At 36.0% G+C, this 20,889-nt stretch overlaps 1 protein-coding gene across 1 annotated transcript in view; it reads left to right on the top strand.

Annotated features, from left to right (window-relative positions):
• The window catches only part of CCT6 (chaperonin containing TCP1 subunit 6), a 61,367-nt gene that overhangs the window by 37,601 nt on the left and 2,877 nt on the right, over window positions 1–20,889 (top strand). Inside the window, exons 6-9 of the mRNA XM_089086739.1 lie at window positions 3,163–3,320; window positions 5,282–5,461; window positions 13,328–13,616; window positions 17,737–17,905. Of these exons, the coding sequence (XP_088942865.1) occupies window positions 3,163–3,320; window positions 5,282–5,461; window positions 13,328–13,616; window positions 17,737–17,905 (796 nt within the window). The remainder of the gene's footprint in view (window positions 1–3,162; window positions 3,321–5,281; window positions 5,462–13,327; window positions 13,617–17,736; window positions 17,906–20,889) is intronic.

The raw sequence follows: 20,889 nt of genomic DNA on the forward strand, positions 1-20,889 counted from the left end.
AAAGGGCACTAGCCCTTTGAATTTCCATATCGATTGAGCCTTTTTTGAAGTTTCTACGACAACGCTTTCTATAAAAACCTTATGTGCCCCCAGGGCATAACTTACAACCCTTGCCCTGAGGGCTGTTGGGGGGGGGGTGGTCATCCTCAAAGACCTAATTTCCTGAAGTTTCAACTACGCTGAAGAACATGGGTATCTGAAAATTTTGATTGGATGTGTTTGGGGAAAAGGTGGGCGTGAGAGGGGGTTAGTTGCCCTCCAATCACTTTTAACTATTAAAAAGGGCAGCAGACCATTGAATTTCCAATCGATTGAGCCCTTTTTGAAGTTTCTACGACAAAGCTTTCTATGAAAACCTTATATGCCCCCAGGGTATAACCTACAACCCTTGCACTGAGGGCTCTGGGGGGAGTGATTGGATGTGTTTGCGGAAATGGTGGGAGTGGAATGGGTGTTCGTTGCCTTCCAATCATTTTTGACCCTTAAAAAATGCACTAGAACTCTCGATTTCCAATCGAATGAGCCCCCTTTAAAGTTTTTACGACGACCCCTTCCATATGATTTGCCTCTGGGGTAAAAATAATCATAATAAAACGTTGGAGCCGTATGGCCTCTACTATTGGCAACGCTATACCTCTGATTATTTCGTCTTGCATGCAAAGTGGAATCCTCTGCCAACTGATTTTTGAAACTTTCCCAAAGAGCTTTTGGATCTGCAGGATTACCAAAAAAAAGAATCTATGTGAAGAGTATTCGCATTACAGAAGGTATTTTGGACAGTGCCGATTCTTCTAGGGCGTCGAACCACTGTTTATCGTGGAGTTCAAGGCCATGTCATTCAAAGCCAGGCATGCTTTTTTATATTCTGGAGTATTCAACGTTATCAACTGTTTTAAGATCTTCAAAGCTTGTTGCGTTCTTCACATGATACAAAAGTACTCGTAAATAGAAGCACTCGGGAAAAGCCGCAAAATTTACGTTGTGAATTCGTCCAATAGACACGTAATCGACGGATTCTTTGTTCCCATGTACTGGTATTGCCATTCCATCTATAGTGTTCAGGCATTTCCCAATAATAGAGAAATACCTTCTTTTCCATTTTGTTTTAACGCCTTGTTGTGTCCAAAATACGCTTCCAACATTGAGCCTTGTCCAATATCTACCAAACTTCTTCGTTTGCCTTGGCTTTTCTCTTGTCATTATGACAGACATATGTATTGCCGAATCTTTGTTTCTGTTAATCGTTCAAGTGGTGGGACCAAAACTTCTTTTTCTTCCAACGATTTATCCAGTCCATTTTTTTTATTTTCAAAATTATGGTAGGTACTGATGACCTTGTCCATGTCAAAATACAAAACCCAATTATCAACGCTATTATTTTCAATTTATTCGCTTCGTTAAACCTCCGCCTATATTCCGTGAGTATGAAATACGTATCACTGACCCTTTATTTTTTTTGTAACAAAGGTATGGTGAACGCGGCAGGCTTCTACGCTATATATAGATTCTTACTGTCGCTTGTCTTATAAACGCAGACAATTTGAGTCTTTTCGTGATGTCATTACGTTCAAATGGACCTTAAATTAGGAGTGGTGCCTTTGTAAAATTACATTTTTTTTATTGGACCTTTAACTTTTGCCTCGGCTTGTCTTTTTTCACTATGAAAGACATTTCACCGAACCTTTGTTTCTTTTAATTGTTCCAATGCTAGGACAAAAACTTCTTTTTCTTCCAATGATTTATCTGGTACAAGTTTTTGATCCTACAAGGTATGGAAGGCATTGACGATCACCTTTGTTTCTTTTAATTGTTCAGGTGGTGGGAAAAAAATTTATTCTTTTGTCTTGGGTTGTCTTTTGTCATTATGAAAGACATATTGCCGAGCCTTTGTTTTTTTTAATTGTTGAGGAGGTGGAACAAAAACTTCTTTTTCTTCCAACGATTTATCCAGTTCGTATTTTTGATTTTCAAAGGTATGGTAGGTATTGATGACCTTGTCCATGTCAAAATCTAAAACCCAATCATCACCGCTTTCATTTTGAATTTGTTTGCTTTGTTACACCTCGGCTTATCTTTCGTCATTATGAAATAAATATCGCCGAACTTTTTTTTTTGACAAAGCTATGGTAGGCATTGATGAAATTATCCATGTCAAAATCCCAAACCCAATCATCATCGCTATCATTTTTAATTTTCACACATTTTGATTTTCGCTGTCCAAGTTGATTTTCATTGGCTCGCTGCTCTTTATTTTAATTTTTGACTCCCTCACTTGTTTGGTGTCGTAAGTCTTCTAGCTGCATGTGTCTTTGCTCTTCATTTTCATTTTTAACACGTTTTTGGAGTTTGATTACTTCAGGCAATTTAGCAATGTCCTTTGCGAAATTTCCGGTTTCTATGAGTCACAGTAGACAGAATATACCAGTAAGCTTATCGCAGATCATTTCTGGTCTTCGTGAACAAAAAGCTCCTCCCACTTATTTCTGCCTTAGCTTGTTTAGCCTGTTTCTGCATTAGCTTTATTTCCGTTTGTTTCAATGCACTTTGATGGAAACAGTCGAAAACTGTCTAGCATGTCTATCATGTTTAAATCTGCCAAAACGTTCTCCGGAGCACTCGCACCCCTGTCCGGGTTTTTATAATGGGTGAGATAGAGAATGATCATACTGGATAATATATGAACTGTGCTATGAGCTAACTATTATGGTTAAATTGGGTTTCTTCATTGCTAACAATGACGCACATACGTATATGATTCGATAATGCATAGCTAATAGATGAGATGAGATGACTTTTATTTTCAACTAATAATTACATCATACTTAATCATGGCACTTACATATTTTTTGAATAACATTATCAATAAACGTAGAAATGGTAAGAACGTATGACGTTTTATTAAGCCACTATTGTGGCTTGAGCAGTGTAAAATAAAGATATGATACATATTTGGTGTGGGTGATACTCCTGTTCTTCCTAAATGGTGGTAAATCATCTGGGGGTACACCTCATTCAAGTGCGGATATGCTGCATTCTCAATAAAGGAAGTAGTTCTTTTCTTTTTGGACACCACCTCTACCTTTTTTCAAGTTTTTACTACCACATTATAATATTATTCATGGTTTTTATGTTTATTTTATTTATTTTTTTTTGGTCAGGGAGGTGAATGGGGATTTTTCTACAAGTCAGCTGCTGAAAGAGAGAAGCTAGTCCAGTCTGAAAGAGTTTTTATTGAACATCGTGTTCAAAAAATTATCGACTTGAAGAAAAAAGTGTGTGGAGATGATCCTAAGAAAGGTTTCGTTGTTGTAAACCAGAAGGTAAGGCCCAAATATATATATATATATATATATATATATATATATATATATATATATATATATATATATATATATATATATATATATATATATATATATATATATATATATATATATATATATATATATATATATATATATATATATATATATATATATATATATATATATATATATATATATATATATATATATATATATATATTTTTTTTTTTTTTTTTTTTTTTTTTTTTTTTTTTTTTTTTTTTTTTTTTTTTTTTATATATATATATATATATATATATATATATATATATATATATATATATATATATATATATATATATATATATATATATATATATATATATATATATATATATATATATATATATATATATATATATATATATGCTTACTGCGCTTCACTTAACTTTACCACTGTCATCCGCCAACCCCCCTCCAAACACGCAAATATATAACAAGAATTACAATTCTTAATGAACATGGAACTTGGGCTATATATTTTCACACTAGGAGGAGGCGGGGGGGGGGATAAAAAATACACAGTTACAAGTACGAAGTTACTCTGAGATACAGTTACCTCTTTATCTCAAATTTTTGTAAAGGAACCCTGTTAGTCGAATCCCCGGTATGCAGGCTGCAATGTGTAAACATTGATATGCATTATTTGTATTTAACATATTTTTGTATCAGATTCTACCAATGTTCTGTTCAGGTGTCTAATTCCAAGCAAACTAAATTTATTATTGACATTTGAAAACCATGTCTTGATACGTCAATTTTGTGCCTCTGAAACTCAAATTTTCAACTCGAAGAAAAATCGTGTCCCGCGAATTTCGAGTTAGCGACAGTCGACTGTAGTTTTACTATAGCGTCTCTTATGGTCTTAGCCCACGAAGATGACTTCATTCGTCATTTTGTATATGAAAATGCAGTTTTTGTCAAAAATGTATTTCATTTTTAATATTCTGTTTTGGTACTTACAAAGGCAATAGCTATAGCAATTACTTTTCAAATGAACCCTTAAACAGGTCTCTGTGATATTCAAATGCCCCGCTAGCAGAGGAGAAGGGGAAAAAGTAGTACACATCTGCACTATCTATCCATGCAAAAAGTGATTTTACTTGTTGTTTATATCAGGGTACTGTAAGTTTTTGCATAACGTTTTCGGCCAACGCGATTCCAATGGTGTACTTTTTGTTTCGATTCGACGTCATTTTCTAAGAGTTTCAGGCTATTTTTCGAAATTCCCATAAACATGGTTTAAGACCTAATCGAGATAATATTTATTATTCCTGAATTAACAACAAATGACAATATTTTTTTAACTTTCCAGTTTTTTTAAACACATTTTTATAGTTTTTGGTTACCATGGGCCGTGGTTGGTCGTTTACTTGGTTGTAAAAACTGGGCTGTAGCTATTGCTGCAATCATCTGAAATTAATTTTTTAGATTTGAATGAAGGAAAAGGACAATGAAAGTGAAGATGCTGGATTTGGCAATTCTGACCTGGATGTGGGACCACTTAATCCATTTTGGAGTTTGGAATATTCCATAACTTGTTCAAAGCCATTTTGTACGGGTTCGACCAATTCTGAATTCTTGTTGATGCTATTTTTCCTTAAAAATTCTATATTGTAACCATTCAAGACCGAAATGATTATAAGCAGTAAAGGTCAAATGTCCAGAAAAGAAATAAGTGGGACGATTTAAAAAAAAGAAGGAAAAACACACGTGGTGGCTGTTTTAAATTTACTGTATTTTGGAAAGTATGCAATACATGGTCACTATCCTATAAGAGAGGAGTATAAGGGTATAAAACAAATTGAAACTGGTGGTATTATCATTCTATAACATGTTCTCCCTTTATATTTGAAATATGTATACACTTGAACAAAAAAAAAATCTTTGAAAATACGTCTGTGAATTTTTCAAAATGTATTGCAATTTATTTTTAGGGAATTGACCCCAACTCACTAGATATGCTTGCTAAGGCAGGAATTATGGCCTTGAGACGAGCAAAGCGAAGGAACATGGAACGACTCAGTCTGGCATGCGGAGGGGAAGCTGTCAACTCCGTCGATGAATTGACTCCCGAGTGTCTAGGCTTCGCTGGAGAAATTTATGAACATGTCCTGGTAATTTATGGGTTTTGGATTGTTACCTAATAATTTTTATCAAATATTCTCTGTTGTCATACCTAATACGGATTTAATCAAGCATGCTCCCCCAAGGACTAGATAGTTGGACGGGCCTGAGGAAAATTTTGGGACTTTTTCTCCGTGGCTCTTTGAATTTATTTACATGTCGTGATGTGAAAACCTGTAAGGGTTTCTCTAAAGTTTATCTTTTTGGAGCTTCAGATCTAGGCACGTGTAGGAGAATTTCTTTTTTGGGGGAGGAGAGGGGGGCTATATTTACAAAATATAGAAATATTTGAATTGCCTAAACAATTTGAGAAATTAGTTTGAAATTATAGAATACTCGGGATATGATTTTTTTTTACCTCCTCCTTTTTGTCTATGTTTGGTACGTGCCTGATTAGATCCTTCTTAATAAAATCTAGAAGTCGTAAGTTTAAATGTTATGGTGTTTGAATGTCCTTTGTAGTGACTACAAAAGAATAATAATAAACCTTACTCTACCTCATCTTTATTTGAAATGTCATTACTCTTTGATCAAAATTTTTCCGTCATAATTTTTTGTGGAATTGAAGTTATGTGTTAGGTACGTACCTGGTTGAGTATTGAGGTAAATTACTGAGGATTATGAATATGATTTTTAGAAACTAGTTAGCTTGGTAATTAGGTAATTAGTTTGTTTCTGTAGTAGGTAAATTAATTAGTATGATCATGCTGTTAGAATTATTGATGTTGTAGATAAAGATTTCAGACAAGAACAGTGTAGTTTTTGGAAGGGGCAAGAAAATTTCAACCAGATTTTCACTCTCAGATTAAATATTGAGAAGGACCTGGGTCATCAGACCCCTTTAGTTCTCAGTTTTATACATTATGGACAAGCGTCTGATTCATCCGGTATAAGAGCTTTAGCGAAGGTCCTATTCTTGTATGGTATTAATTTAAAAAAACTTTTTCAACAAAGCAAGTTTCTCAAAGAAAAATAACTGAAAAAAAAGAAAACAAATGACCCGAGATTGTCAGTTTAATTGACATATACTGATATTTATTCCTTAAAGTTTTGATAATTCTTTATTTATGAAAGTAAAAAAATTTAAAACGTATTCTGTTTTCAGTAAAGCGCAAATTATGTTCTGGTCTTGAAAAGACGTGGGGGCTCAGACCTGCTCATGTTAATTTTTGCTCGTTTTGAGTTTGACTCGGCTATTTACTGTAATTTCTGTTCGTTTTGAGTTTCATTTATCTATTTATTGTTATTTGTGGTAGTTTTACGCTTGGAATATTATCTGACCTTTTTAATTTTCTACTTTTCTTTTACTTTTTCTTCTTTACTTTTTTTACTTTTTATATTTTGACTTCTTTACTTTTCTTTGAAAAAAGTTTTTTAAATTAATCTCTTTTCGTTTTTATTGATGTAGTCTTTTTCAAGAAACAAAATGATACGTTTTCAGTTTTTCATAGGCTGCGCAATAGCGCTGCCTAAGTAAAGAACGATGTTGGCCCAATGTATTATTTATTTATTTATTTTTTAATTTTTTTCTTGATCTTAGACCAGGGCACTTCGTATCGAAAGAGTTGTCGTAGAAACTACGAAAAGGGCTCATTCGATTGGAAATTGGAGTGGCTTGTGGCTTTTTAATAGTCGAAAGAGATTGGAAGGCAACTAACACCTCTTCCACGCCGATCATTTCCCCAAACACACCCAATCAAAATTTTGAGATAGCCATTTTGTTCAGCGTAGTTGGTTTCCAGATAGAAATTATGTTTTTGAGGAGGACACTCACAGCCCTCAGGGCAAGGGTTGTAGGTTATGCCCTGGGGGCATATAAGGTTTTTTTTTGAAATCTTTGTCGTAGAAACTTGAAAAAAGGCTCATTCGATTGGAAATTCAAAAGGCTAGTGTCCTTTTTAATAGTCGAAAGTGATTGGAGGGTAACTAACCCCCCTGTCACGCCCCCCTTTTCCCCAAACACATCCACTCAAAATTTTTAGATAGCCATTTTCTTCAACGTAGTTTCAAGTCCTGGAAATTAGGTCTTTGAGGATGACAACCCCCCCCCCACAGCCCTCAGGGCAAGGGTGGTAAGTTATTCCCTGGGGGCATATAAGGTTCTTATAGAAAGTGCCGACACAAAAACTTCAGAATGAATCCTTCTGTGAGGTTGCTTGAATTTTCAGTGTGGGAGTTAAAGCTAAAAAGTAGTTGAAGGGCTACTAACACCCCTCCCACATAAGCTATTTTGTAAGACTCATTCACCGAAAATTTTTAGGAACCCATTTTTTTCAACGTAGTTTAAAGTTCAGGAAATTATATATTTGAGCAGGACACTCCCCCCACAGCCCTCAGGGCAAGGGCTGTAAGTTATGCCCTGGGGGCATATAAGGTTTTTATTGAAATCTTTGTCGTTGAAACTTGAAAAAGGGCTCGTTCGATTGGAAATTCAAGGGGCTAGTGCCCTTTTAATAGTCGAAAGTGACTTAAGGGCAACTAATCCCCCTCACGCCCACCTTTTCTGCAAACACATCCAATCAAAAATTTGAGATATTCAATCTGTTCAACGGAGTTGAAAGTTTTGGAAATTAGGTCTCTAAGGATGAAACCCCCCCCACAGCCCTCAGGGCAAGGGCTGTAAGTTATACCCTGGGGACATATACGGTTTTTATAGAAAGCGATGTTGTAGAAACTTCAAAAAGGGCTCATTCAATTGGAAACTGTAAAGGCTAGTGCCGTTTTAATAGTCGAAAGTGATTGAAGGGCAACTAACCCCCTCTGACGCCAACTTTTGACTCAAACTTTTGAGATATCCAATTTGTTCAACGTAGTTGAAAGTTCTGGAAATTAGGTGTTTTTGAATTATACCCCCCTCAGAGCCCTCTGTGCAAGGGTTGTAAGTTATGCCCTGGGAGCATATAAGGTTAATATAGAAAGTTGGTGTAGAAATTTCAAAAAGGGCTCATTTGATTGCAAATTGAAATTGCCCTTTGTGATAGTCGAAAGTGATTGGAGAGTAATTAACCCCCCTCTCACGCCCACCATTTCCCCAAGAACATTCAATCAAAGTTTAGAGATAGCCATTTTGTTCAACGTTGTTGAAAGTTCTTGAAATTATATATTTAGGGATGGCAACCCCCCCCCCCCAGATCTGCCAGGGCAAAGGTTGTAAGTTATGCCCTGGGGGCATATAAGGTTTTTATAGATAGTTGTCATAAAAACTTCAAAAGGGGCTCATTCAATTGGAATTTGAGAGGGCTAGTACCCCTTTTAATAGTCGAAAATTATTGGAGGGTAACTAACCCCCCTTTCACGCCCACCATTCCCCCAAACACATCCAATCAAAATTTTCAGAAGCCATTTTATTCAACGTAGTAGAAAGTTCTGGAAATTAGGTCTTTAAGGATAACACCCCCCTCCTCCATCTCTCAGGGCAAGGGTTTTAAGTTATGCCCTGGGGGCATATAAGGTTTTTTATTGAAAGCGTTGTCGTAGAAACTTCAAAAGGGCTCATTTGATTGGAAATTGAAAGGGCTAGTGCCTTTTTTAATAGTTGAACGTGATTGAAGATCACACCCACCATTTCCCCAAACATATCCAATCAAAATTTTGAGATAGCCATTTTCTTTAACGTAGTTAAAAGTTCTGGAAATTATAACTTTGATTATGACGGTCCCCCCCCCCTCCAAGGTCTTCAGGTCCTTGAAATTAGGTCTTAGAGGATGACAAGAACCCTAACAGCCCTTAGGGTAAGGGATGTAATTTATGCTCTGGGGGCATTTAAGGTATTCATAGAAAGCGTTGTCGTAGAAATTGAAAAAGGGCTCATTCTATTGGAAATTGAAAGGCCTAGTGCCCTTTTCAATAGTCGAAAGCGATTGGAAGTCTTGACATTTTTATAGTAAAGATCGATGTGCGTATATTTTTTTTTTTTTTTTTTTTTTTTTTTTTTAGACCAGGGCACTTCGTATCGAAGGAGTTGTCGTAGGAACTCCGAAATTGAAAATAGAACGAATTGAAAATAGCTCATTCAATTGAAAATAGAAAGGGCTGATGCCCTTTTGAATAGTCGAAAGTTATTGGAGGGCAACTAATCCCCCTCCCACGCCCTCCCTCCAATTTGCCCATTGTGTTTAAAAACTAAATGTTGCCTTAAGATTAAATCAAAATGCACTGTGATAATGCTAATTCCCAATAAGGCATCTCAGCTGTATCCCAAGAACGACTGAGGGTATTATGTTCAAACTTTCGGGGCTACTTCTGCTCTAAAAATTTATCCAAATAAAAATAGCGTAAGTGTATCCAGGCTATCAAAGAGAGTAAACAGATGTTTTTTGCGAATGGTATCAAATTTTCCATTTCAGATCAACTAGAGGAAAATTTTTCTATAGCATACAAATAGCAGGCCAAACTATGGAGTCTTAAAAAAATGAAAAGATTTAAAGTATTATTTTCTTATTTCCTGAAAAGACTGTAAATACAAAACGAACAGAAATTAATTAAAAAAACTTTTTCCATAAAATAAGTTTTTCAAAGAAAAGAAAGAACTCCATTAAACAAAAAATGAGCAAAAATAAACTAAAATAATCTACCAAGCATGAAACTACCACAAATAAGCATCGATTAATAAATGAAACCCAAAACGAACAGAAATTACAATAAATAACCGTGTCAAACTCAAAACGAGCAGAAATTAACATGAGTAGCGCTCAAAAACCATATGCCATCCCAAGGCCAGAACATAATTTGCCCTTTACTGAAAAAAATACAAATGAATGTTCATTGTCAGTGTAATATACATATACTGATATTTTGTAAGCAGAATGTTAGTATTATTTGATTTATTAAAGTTATGAAAGTAAAAACATTTATTTTTGTCATTCCCAAAATTTTCTATTCATGCTCTTTGGCAACCTGGATACACTTACACTTTTTTATTTATTTAAATTGTTGGAGCAAAAGTAGTAATAGTAGTAGCCCCAAAAATCTCAGCTTAATACCCCAGTCGTTCACGATATATAATACTCGTATATTGCTGAGGTGTCTTATTGGCAACCATAAACGCAATTTCTTTTGATTTAGTTTAAAGCGACATTTAGTTTTAAATCATGCAATTTTGACAATGTGTATGCACATTGTCTGGTTTAGTTCATAGCGTCTTTTGGTTTAGTTCAAATTTCCCCTCTATACTGTAAACGGAGTAGTGTGGAAGTAGTAGTGGTGGTAGTTGTAGTAGTATTGGTAGCATGCAAATATTGCCTTTTTGATCATCCCCCTTATCATTTCCTGAATTTCCAATTAATATACTCAGTTATTCCCGTGTTACATCCTTTTGACAATCCGTATATGCATAACGTGTTTTGATTTAGTTTCAGGCTTCCTTTAACATTCTCTGAAAGGCTCACCTGAATGCCCTTCGTCTTCTTGGAAATTAAATTTCAAACATGCATACCTTTCTCAATGACATATACTATGTGTAAACAATGAATAAATTGCCTAACTTATAGTCCCCAAAGACATAATTAATGAACTTTCCAACAATGCTGAACAAAATAGCTCTTAAAATTTCGATCGGATATGTTTTGGGGAAAGATGGTTGGGGGGGGGGGCTGATTGCCCTGTATTCACTTTTGACTCTTAAAAAGGGCACTAAAAAGTCCGACTGCCAATTAAAAGAGCCCCATCTAATCCAAATCTTGCATGACCATCTGCTCTATATGAGCCGTATATACTCCAGGGTATAACTGAACACCCTTGTCCCAGAGTCCTGGGTGATTGTGTCCACCCTGAAGACATTGTTTCAGGATTTTTTTTACTATTGGTAACAAAATAGCTTTCTCGCAATTTCAATTGAATGCGTTTCTGGAAAAGAGGATGTCAGAGGAAGGGGGAGCTAGCTGCTTTCCGTCATGATTGACTCTTAAAAATGAACTAGAACTACGCATTTCCAATCAATTGAGCCTCTTCTAAGTTCATACGACCACACCTTCGCTAAAAACCTTATATGCCCCTGGGCCATAACTTATAACCCTTACCCTTCGACTCTGGGGTATTCTGTCAACCCCAAAGGCCTTATTTTATGATCTTTGGACTATTTTTGAACAAATGACTATCTTAAAATGTCTATTGGATGCATTTATGGAAAATACGACGTAAAGAGGGGGTGGGTGCCCCCGATCACTTTGACTCTTAAAAGGGGCACTAGAACATATGATTTTTAATCCAAGGACCCCCCTCCGAAGTTTATACGACCACCCTTTCCATGAAAACCTTATATGCCCGCGGGACATAGCTTACAACCCTTGTGCTGAGGGCTGTGGTGGGGTTGTCATCCTCAAAACATAATTTCCGGACCTTTCAACTACGCTGAACAAAATGGTTATCTCAAAATTTTGATTAGATATGTTTTGGGAATTGATGGGCTTGGGGTGGGAATTGTTGCCCTCCGGTCACTTTTGACTATTAAAAAGGGCACTAGCCCTTTTAATTTCCAATCAAATGAGTGTTTCAAAGTTACTACTACAACAAATGGTCACCTCAAATTTCTATCCGATGCATTTCGGGAAAATACGAGCTGCGGGGAGAGGGGGGGGGGGTCCGCCCTCCAATCACATGGAATCTTAAAAAGTGAATTAGAACTTATGATGACCAATCCAATGAGCCCCTTCTGAAGTTTATACGACCGCCCTTTCTATAAAAACCATTTGTGCCCCCAGGGCATAACTTACAACCCTTGCCCTGAGGGTTGTGGGGGGGGGGCAGTCTTCATCTTCAAAGACATAATTTCTTGATCTTCAACTATGCCGAACAAAATATCGTCATAGAACTAAGGGATGAATGATCTGATTGATTTTGGGTTGACTCATGACGGACAATGTCCACTGGATTTGTATATAATATGGGGGATTTACTTTGCTTAGACTCACAAGCGAATATTACTATATTACTAAAAGTAATATTAGCCTTAGGCTGGCTAGTACTGTCTAAGTAATATGATACCAAATAAACACATTAAACTAATTAGTACTATGTACGAGAATAACATTACTTCAGTTGAATTAAGGCTAGTAATTGGCCAGCTGTATTGAATCAACTGTTTAGCCGGGATGTGTTCTTTCCTCATTTATATGGATCATTTTTATGAATTTTATCCTAAGAATCACGGCAAAGGCTATGGGAGACAATGGAATTAAATGAGACTTGGATTATACTGAGGATTTGACTGTCATAAATGAAAATGTTAGAAAAAAAATAGTTTTTTAAAACTACTTATGATTAAAACTACTTATGAGTGTGTAAAGATTGAGGCTTTGAATAGATTGGGATGGAGGTGGAGCGTGCGTAGCTGTGCTCAGCTCAGGTGGCTTGGCGCTGCAGTGAGTTGTCAGTAGCAGTATTAGCTGAGCACACAAGGGGGTGGGGGGCAGCGATTAGTCCAAAAAAAACATGTGCTCTACTAATATGGGGAAGCGGTGGCTTAAAAAAACTCGTTATTTTGCCCCCTCTCCTCCTCCGGAAAAAATCTGCTGATGTATTTCCAGGATTAGTTACGTTTTTTTGGTTGGTGTGTAATTAACTATTCTTACGATGCATGGAATTCTTGTGCGATTGTACCCCTTTTCTTTCTTCATCTCGCTTTCCATCGACTTTTTTTCACAATCCTTCCTTCTTTGTTTATCACTTTCATAAAATTCTATCGATTTTGGAAACATTTTGGAATGAAAAGCATCCCCCCCCCCAAAAAAAAAGAAGAAGAAATGGACTTAAAAAAAATCCTTACCGATACTCCCTGATATGACCTTGAGTGTTTCTTCAAAATTGCTCTTTTGTTGAGTTGTTAAAAATTATTTATATTGGTATTTTTTATGATTTAGGGTGAGAATAAATTCACCTTTATTGAAGAGTGCAAGAACCCACGTAGTGTCACAATTCTCATCAAGGGTCCAACAAAATATGGCCTCATACAAACCAAGGACGCCATACGTGATGGTCTTCGTGCCATATTGAACGCAGTTGAAGACAAGAGTGTTGTCCCAGGTGGCGGTGCCTTTGAGATGGCTGCTTACGTTGAGCTCATGAAGTTTAAAGACGAGGTGAAAGGGCGAGCCCGACTAGGTGTACAAGGTTTTGCCAATGCTTTGCTAATCATACCTAAAGTCTTGGGTAAGATCATTTGTTTTTCTCCAGTTTCTTCCTCTTTGTTCTTGATTACTGTCTCACATATGCTGTGGGTTGGTTGGGGAGGAAGGAATAATGCCCATCCACCCTATGAGTCTTGTAAATATTCAACTCCAAGAGTATTTTCTGAACAAGTTAAGAAAATGCATGGATCTTTCAACATTTGTACAAAAAAGCTCCATTTTAAAGATTGAACTCATTTAATTGAAAAAAGGTCCAGCAAAAAGCAAACGAACTTTTAATAGAGGCTTTATTCATTACAGTGACGTATGCAGGAATGCATTATATGAGAATAGGGCGCGTCTTTTCTGAAGAGGGAAAGCTCTTGGGAAAAAAGTTTGTTGATTAGTCTGTTTAAGATGTCTAAGTGCCGATGATCGATATCAATGCCGATATATCGATATGCATTAAGGTGTCTTGTGAATGGATCGTGCTATCCTTGCTTCATTTTGAATAATTAAACTCAAGGAATAGCTATTACATCTTCAATATAAAAGAAAAAAGAATTAATGGTTCGCTTGAAGTTGCAATTGAAAATTTTGAGTTGTGGTTTCTCGATATTTTTTGGGTTTGTCGGATTTGTAATAAGATTCTGTCCCTGTACTAAGCAAGATACATATTTGGTAGCAAAACGGGTGCTTTTATATGTTTGCGGGTAATAGTGTGCTTATAACAGAAAGACATTATATTTATGACCAAAATTGATATCACAAGCCCCGGAGGGCGGGATTCAAATTTAAACTCAATAAAAAAAAAAAAAATCTTGACAAACAAAAAATAAAAAAAAAACATGAAAAATTAAAACACTGGCAAAAATGCCAAAATTAATATTGTGAAATAAAGTCTATTAATAGAAGAAAGGAATTGACAGCAAGATGAGTGCTTTTTAATGTTTGCGCGTAGTTCAGTGCTAGTAATAGAAAGAAATGCTCCCAATAGATAATTTCGTGAACCACATTGGCTTACCATCACAGAAAACTAAAGAGAAGAAATGCGAGACATGGAGTTTTGTAAGGCCAACAAAAATACTACTACTATTAACAACTCGCCACAGCACAAAGTCGCCTGAGGCCAACACAGCTACACACGCTCCTCCTAAATCCCAATTTATTCAAAGCCTCTCTTTTTAAACTCTCCCAGGAAGTTCCCGTTCCCTTCAAATCTTTCTTTATGACATGCTCCCACCCCAACCGCGGACGACTTCCTTTCTGTTCAGCCCTAGACGGCTGTCCGAAAAGGACAATCTTTAACAATCTGTCATTCTTCATCCGCAGAACGTGCACTAGCCATCTCAATCTTTCTCTCATTATAGCTGTAGAAACGGGATTGAACCACACTTTTCGTAGAGCCTATTGTTTGAAATACAGTCAGTCAGCCGGGTACCCAGAACAATTTCTCTGGAAAACATCTTTTTCATCTTCACATATTCATAGCCTTAGCAACCAAGTTCATTCATTTTGCTCACACTTTAATTTAGGATGCTTAAATCGTCAGCATAATCTCTACCAAGGAAAGTTTTTCCTCACCATTTTGATTCCTTTCCTCCCATTGCCTTTCCTGTGCTCTCAAAATGACAGAGTCCATCAAAATGATCCATATAAAGGAGGATAGAACACAACCCTGCTTAAATGCTGGATGCAACAAAAATACTGGATGCAATAAAACAGATATTTCGAGAGGAGAATTGCTTCCGTTCTTCAACAATATTAGAGACAGTCTCCAAGAATCAAGTTAACAAAAAAGTAAAAGTTAAAATAAAGAACAAACGAATTAAAAAGAATAAACCCAAATGTAAAAAAGGGTCAGCCACTCACCTAAAATCTAACCACTAACAAATGTTCTCATTTAGAAGCTAGATAAGTGACTAAGATTCTTTCGAGTGATATAAAATAGCAAAGCAGAGAACTATATCACATTTGTTGACCTTATAAAACAAATGCTTTTTGTTCGGCCCAAGGTGCATGACCGAGAAGAACAAGCGTTGAGTGTCTGTCGTCCATAAAACATGTACTACCCATTTCAATTTTCCTTCTGTTAAAGCCGAGTTAGTGGGAAAGTATTACGTCTTTTCTATAGCTTGTAATTTGACATGGACAATAGAGTGCAGTTGATAGTATTCTTATAGAGGATATTAGTCTATTTTGGTATTTATCATCTCCATGAAAGAAACTGTCTTTCATGTCTTTGGGGTTTAATTTGAAACTACTAGCGCCAGTGACAGTGCAGCTTTAACATCAGTAGATATAATAATGTTATAGAGGACAGTAATCTGTTGTGGTATGTTTGTAGAAAGAAACCGTTTTTCATATTTATTTGGGGTGTGATTTAAAACCAGATTCCAAGCAGCAGATTCAAAATATGACAAATTCAATACAGGTTTAAATTGAGTTCAGCATGCTAAACTTACAACTATCTTATATTACCCTGAATTAGAGTGGATCTGCCGTCCCTTCAGAATCACCTGAAGGCTGTAGTATCATTTGTGCTTGGCTTAAAAATTAAATTAACTGATTCAAATAATTGCAAGTGTTTCTGAAATTTATATTTAATATCGGATTCGCAAAAAGCAATATCGTTCAAGACAGGAACAATAGCTCGGTCATCGCAAATATGTTTACATCCGGAAAATTAGACCCCCCCCCTCTAGAACACAATACAGTATTTACACTTTGATTACAATTTGATGAACAATACGTCTTGATTTACAAATTGAACTTTATTTTAACTAATTTAAAATCGGATTCCACATGTTTTGAAAGTAGGTGAATTGTTTTGTATTTAAACTTTTACTAGGTAATAAAATAGTTACTAATAGGTTAATATGCAGAGCAAAAGCTAGTTTAAAACATATACACAAACCTGTTGTGACCATTTGAGGAGGGTCAATCTTTAATATTTGACCCATTTAACAAAAAAAAAATCTAACAATGGTGTAAAAGAATTTATTATAGATAATTTTTTTTATTATTTAGCTGGGTAGTGCTATATAGTGTTTTTTTTTTTTCACTTTTCACTTTTCGTCAGTAAGAGATCAAACATTAACAATCTGTTGATCCCAAAGACATGTGCACTTCCAACGAAAGATATACCCTCTTAAGCTGTTTTGTGCCATATGTTTTTAGCTGGCTTGTTGAAGACTCTTCTTCTGCGGTTTTTTCTTTTTTTTTTTAATTTCCTGCCTGCTATTACCGAAAACAGCATTATTGCATATGGAGTTGCTTTTTATTGGAAACTGAAATCCCGATTTTCCTGTTTTTTTTTGTTTTTTTTAGATTTATATGGATTAGTTTCCACTTAATTATTAACCAACAGTCAGATTTCATGTTAAGCGTCCTTGGTATTTTAAGGGTAAAAATGTAAAAAATAAACAAAAACATAACTTTCAAATATCTGTCCATACATGAAATTTGCCACACTTAAACGCTCATGAATTGCGATGAGAGATACGACCTTCAGGGCTTTCTAATAAAGTAAAGGAAGACAAATAAGGAAAAGAAAATGCTGAATTATTGTAGAATCACAAAATGCGTAGCATATAAAATATAAAGTATAAGAATCAGCAAATAAGTTGTTCACTAAACAGATTATTAACATTTTCAGTTGTTTTTTTTCTCTTGGCAAGAAAACAGAGAATACCTTGCATTTGCAAGGGTAGCAATTTGTATATTCAGAGAGCTTTAAAAGGCGCATCAATAAGATTTAGATTGCAAATTAACTGTGAAAAAGGCAAATTTACAAAAAAAGCTTGCATATGAATTCATAAATATTTCTAAAAGTTTAATTTTAGGTCAGATGCTGCTGATATGAATAAATTTGAGGAGGGTCACTATTTTAACCAAATATAAGAAACTTGCATAAAAATGCTGAGAGCTCTTGTAATGGCATAAGAAAACAATGACGTTTTTTTGTGACAACAGATACCGTCTATGATGATGAAAATTCTGTGGGAAATTGGAAATAAAACATGTGGGTAAATCAGGAAGATTTTTAGAAATTGAGCTGGTGTTCTTCACAGAATTTTAACCCGCTCTGAATGATGTACGTACTGAATGGGCTCGGACGACATTATCTCTCTCCTGTTTTACTGACTTGTATGATTTTATAGCTCAAAACTCGGGGTTTGATCCTCAGGACACAATTGTGAAACTTGAACAGGAATATAAAAAATTGGATCAACCAGTTGGATTGGACCTTTCCAGTGGTGAACCTATGCTGCCAATTGAAACAGGTGTGGTTGACAACTTTGGCGTCGTAGAGCAAATGATTCGGGCTGGGTAAGTCATTTCTCTCATGTTTGTAGCCCTTTTATTAATATTGAAAGGCAAGCCGCGACCAGCGCCATGAGGTGTGGACCCCGCAGCGATGATCTCGTGTAGTCAGTACGCATTAAAAATAAAATAAGGAACGGTAAATATTTAAATTCGTAAAATACTGGTGACTCTTATAAATGCTTTTCATAGGCAGCGCAATAGCGCTGCCTAAATGAAGAACGATGTTGGCACAATATGTTATTATTTTGTTTGTTTTTTCTTCTTCTTTTTCCATACCAGGGCGCTTCGTATCGAAGGAGTTGTTGTAGAAACTTCGAAAAGGGCTCATTCAATTGGAAATTGGAGTGGCTTGTGCCCTTTTTAATAGTCGGAAATAATTGGAAGGCAACTAACACCCCTTCCACGCCCACCATTTCCCCAAACACGTCCAATCAAAATTTTGAAATAGTCATTTTGTTCAGCGTAGTTAATATCTATATATATAGTTAATATATATATAGGGAAAGGGTTTTAAGTTATGCCCTGTGGGCATATAAGAACGATATTGGCACAATGTATTATTTATTATTTTTTTTCCTTTAAACCAGGGCAGCAGATTTGATTTTGTTCAGCAGAGTTGATTTCCAGATAGAAAATATGTTTTTGAGGTCACTCTCCCCCCCCCCCCCACAGCCTTCAGGTCAAGTGTTGTTAGTTATGCCCTGGTAGCATATAAGGTTTTTATAGAAGGCGTTGTCGTAGAAACTTTTAAAAAGGCTTATTAGATTGGAAATTGAAAGGGCTAGTGTCTGTTTTAATAGTTGAAAGTGATTGGAGGGCAAAGAATACCCCTATCATGTCTATCTTTTCCTCAAACAGATCCCATCACAATTTGGATATAGCCATTTTGTTCAACATAGTTTCAAGCACTGAAAATTTTGTCTTTGAGAGTGACAATCCCCAACAGCCCTTCGGGTAAGGATTGTAAATCGCGTTAATTGGGCATATGTGGTTTTAATTGCAAGTGTTGTCACAGAGACTTCAAAAGGGGTCATTCGATTGGATATTGAAGTGGCTAGTGCCCTTTTTAATAGTCGAAAGGGATTGGAAGGCAACTAACACCTATTCCACGCCCACCATTTCCGTAAACACATCCAATCAAAATTTTGAGATAGCCATTTTGTTCCACGTAGTTTTAAGTTCAGGAAATTATACCTTTGAGTAGGACACTCCCCCCATAGTCTTCATGGCAAGGGTTATTAGTTATGCCGTGTGGGCATAAAAGGTTTTTATTGAAATCTTTGTCGTAGAAACTGGAAAAATGGCTCATTCGATTGGAAATTCAAAGGGCTAGTGCCCTTTTTAATAGTCGAAAGTGATTTGAGGGCAACTAACCCCCCTCTCACGCCCACTCTTTCCCCAAACACATCCGATCGAAATTTTTAAATAGCCATTTTATTCAACGCAGTTGAAAGTTTTGGAAATTAGGTCTCTAAGTATGACAACCCCTCCCCCCCACAGCCCTCAGGGCAAGGGTTTAAGTTATGCCCTGGGGGCATATAAGGTTTTTATTGAAAGCGTTGTCATAGAAACTTCAAAAGGGCTCATTAATTGAAAATTGAAAGGGCTAGTGCCTTTTTTAAGAGTTGAAAGTGATAGGAGAGCGACTAACGCCCCTCTCACGCCCACCATTTTCCCAAACCCATTTTGTTCAACGTCGTTGAAAGTTTTGAAAATTAGGTCTTTTAGGATGATAACCCCCTCAGAGCCCTGGGAGCAGATAAGGTTTATATAAAAATTTGTTGTAGAAATTTCAAAAAGGGATCATTTGATTGGAAATTGAAATTGCCCTTTTTAATAGTCGAAAGAGAGTGGATAGTAATTAACCCCCTCTCACACCCACCATTTCCTCAAAACATTCAATCAAAGTTTAGAGATAGCCATTTTGCTAAACGTAGTTAAAAATTCTGGAAATTATGTATTTGAAGATGAAAAACCCCCCAGGGCAAAGGTTGTAAGTTATGCCCTGGGGGCATATAAGGTTTTTAGAGTTGTCGTAAAACTTCACAAGGGACTCATTCAATTGGAAATTGAGAGGGCTAGTGCCCTTTTTAATAATCGAAAGTTATTGGAGGGTAACTAACCCCCCTCTCATGCCCACCATTCCTCCAAACACATCCAATCAAAATTTTGAGATAACCATTTTCTTTAACGTAGTTGAAAGTTCTGGTAATTAGGTTTTAGAGGATGACAAACACACTAACAGCCCTTAGGGTAAGGGTTGTAATTTATGCCCTGGGGGCATATAAGGTGTTTATGGAAGCATTGTTGTTCAAAAGGCTCATCGATTACGAAAGGCCTAGTGCCCTTTTTATTAGTCGAAAGTGATTGGAAGGCTTGACATTTTTATAGTAAAGATAGCTGTGGGTGTAATGTATTATTTTTTTGTTGTTGCTGTTGTTTAGACCAGGGCACTTAGTATCGAAGGAGTTGTCGTGGGAACTTCGAAAAGGGCTCATTCAATTCAAAATAGAAAGGGCTGACGCCCTTTTCAATGGTCGAAAGTGATTAGAGGGCAACTAATCCCCCTCCCACGGCCATCCTCTCATTTTTCCATTATGTTTAAAAACTAAACGTGCCTTGAGAGTAAATCAAAATGCACTGTGTTAAAGCTAATTCCCAATAAGGTATCTCAGCAGTATCCCAAGAACGACTGAGGGTATTATGTTCAAACTTTCAGGGCTACTTCTGCTCTTAAATTTTAACCAAATTAAAATAGCATAAGTGTATCCAAGCTATCAAAGAAAGTAAACAGATGTTTTTGCAAATGGTATTAAGTTTTCTATTTCAGGTCAACTAGAGGTTGTGTGAAACTAAACTACATATTTGTGTCCAGATTTTTAAAAGGATGTATTTTGTTAAAATTGCTGAAATTTTTCTCCAGCATACAAATAGCAGGCCAAACTATAAAGTCTTTAAAAAAACAAAAAGATTTAAAGTATTATTTT

Source organism: Artemia sp. Qi Xiang Cuo, chromosome 3 (genome assembly GCF_049724085.1).
Source record: "Artemia sp. Qi Xiang Cuo chromosome 3, ASM4972408v1, whole genome shotgun sequence".
Lineage (NCBI taxonomy): Eukaryota > Metazoa > Arthropoda > Branchiopoda > Anostraca > Artemiidae > Artemia > Artemia sp. Qi Xiang Cuo.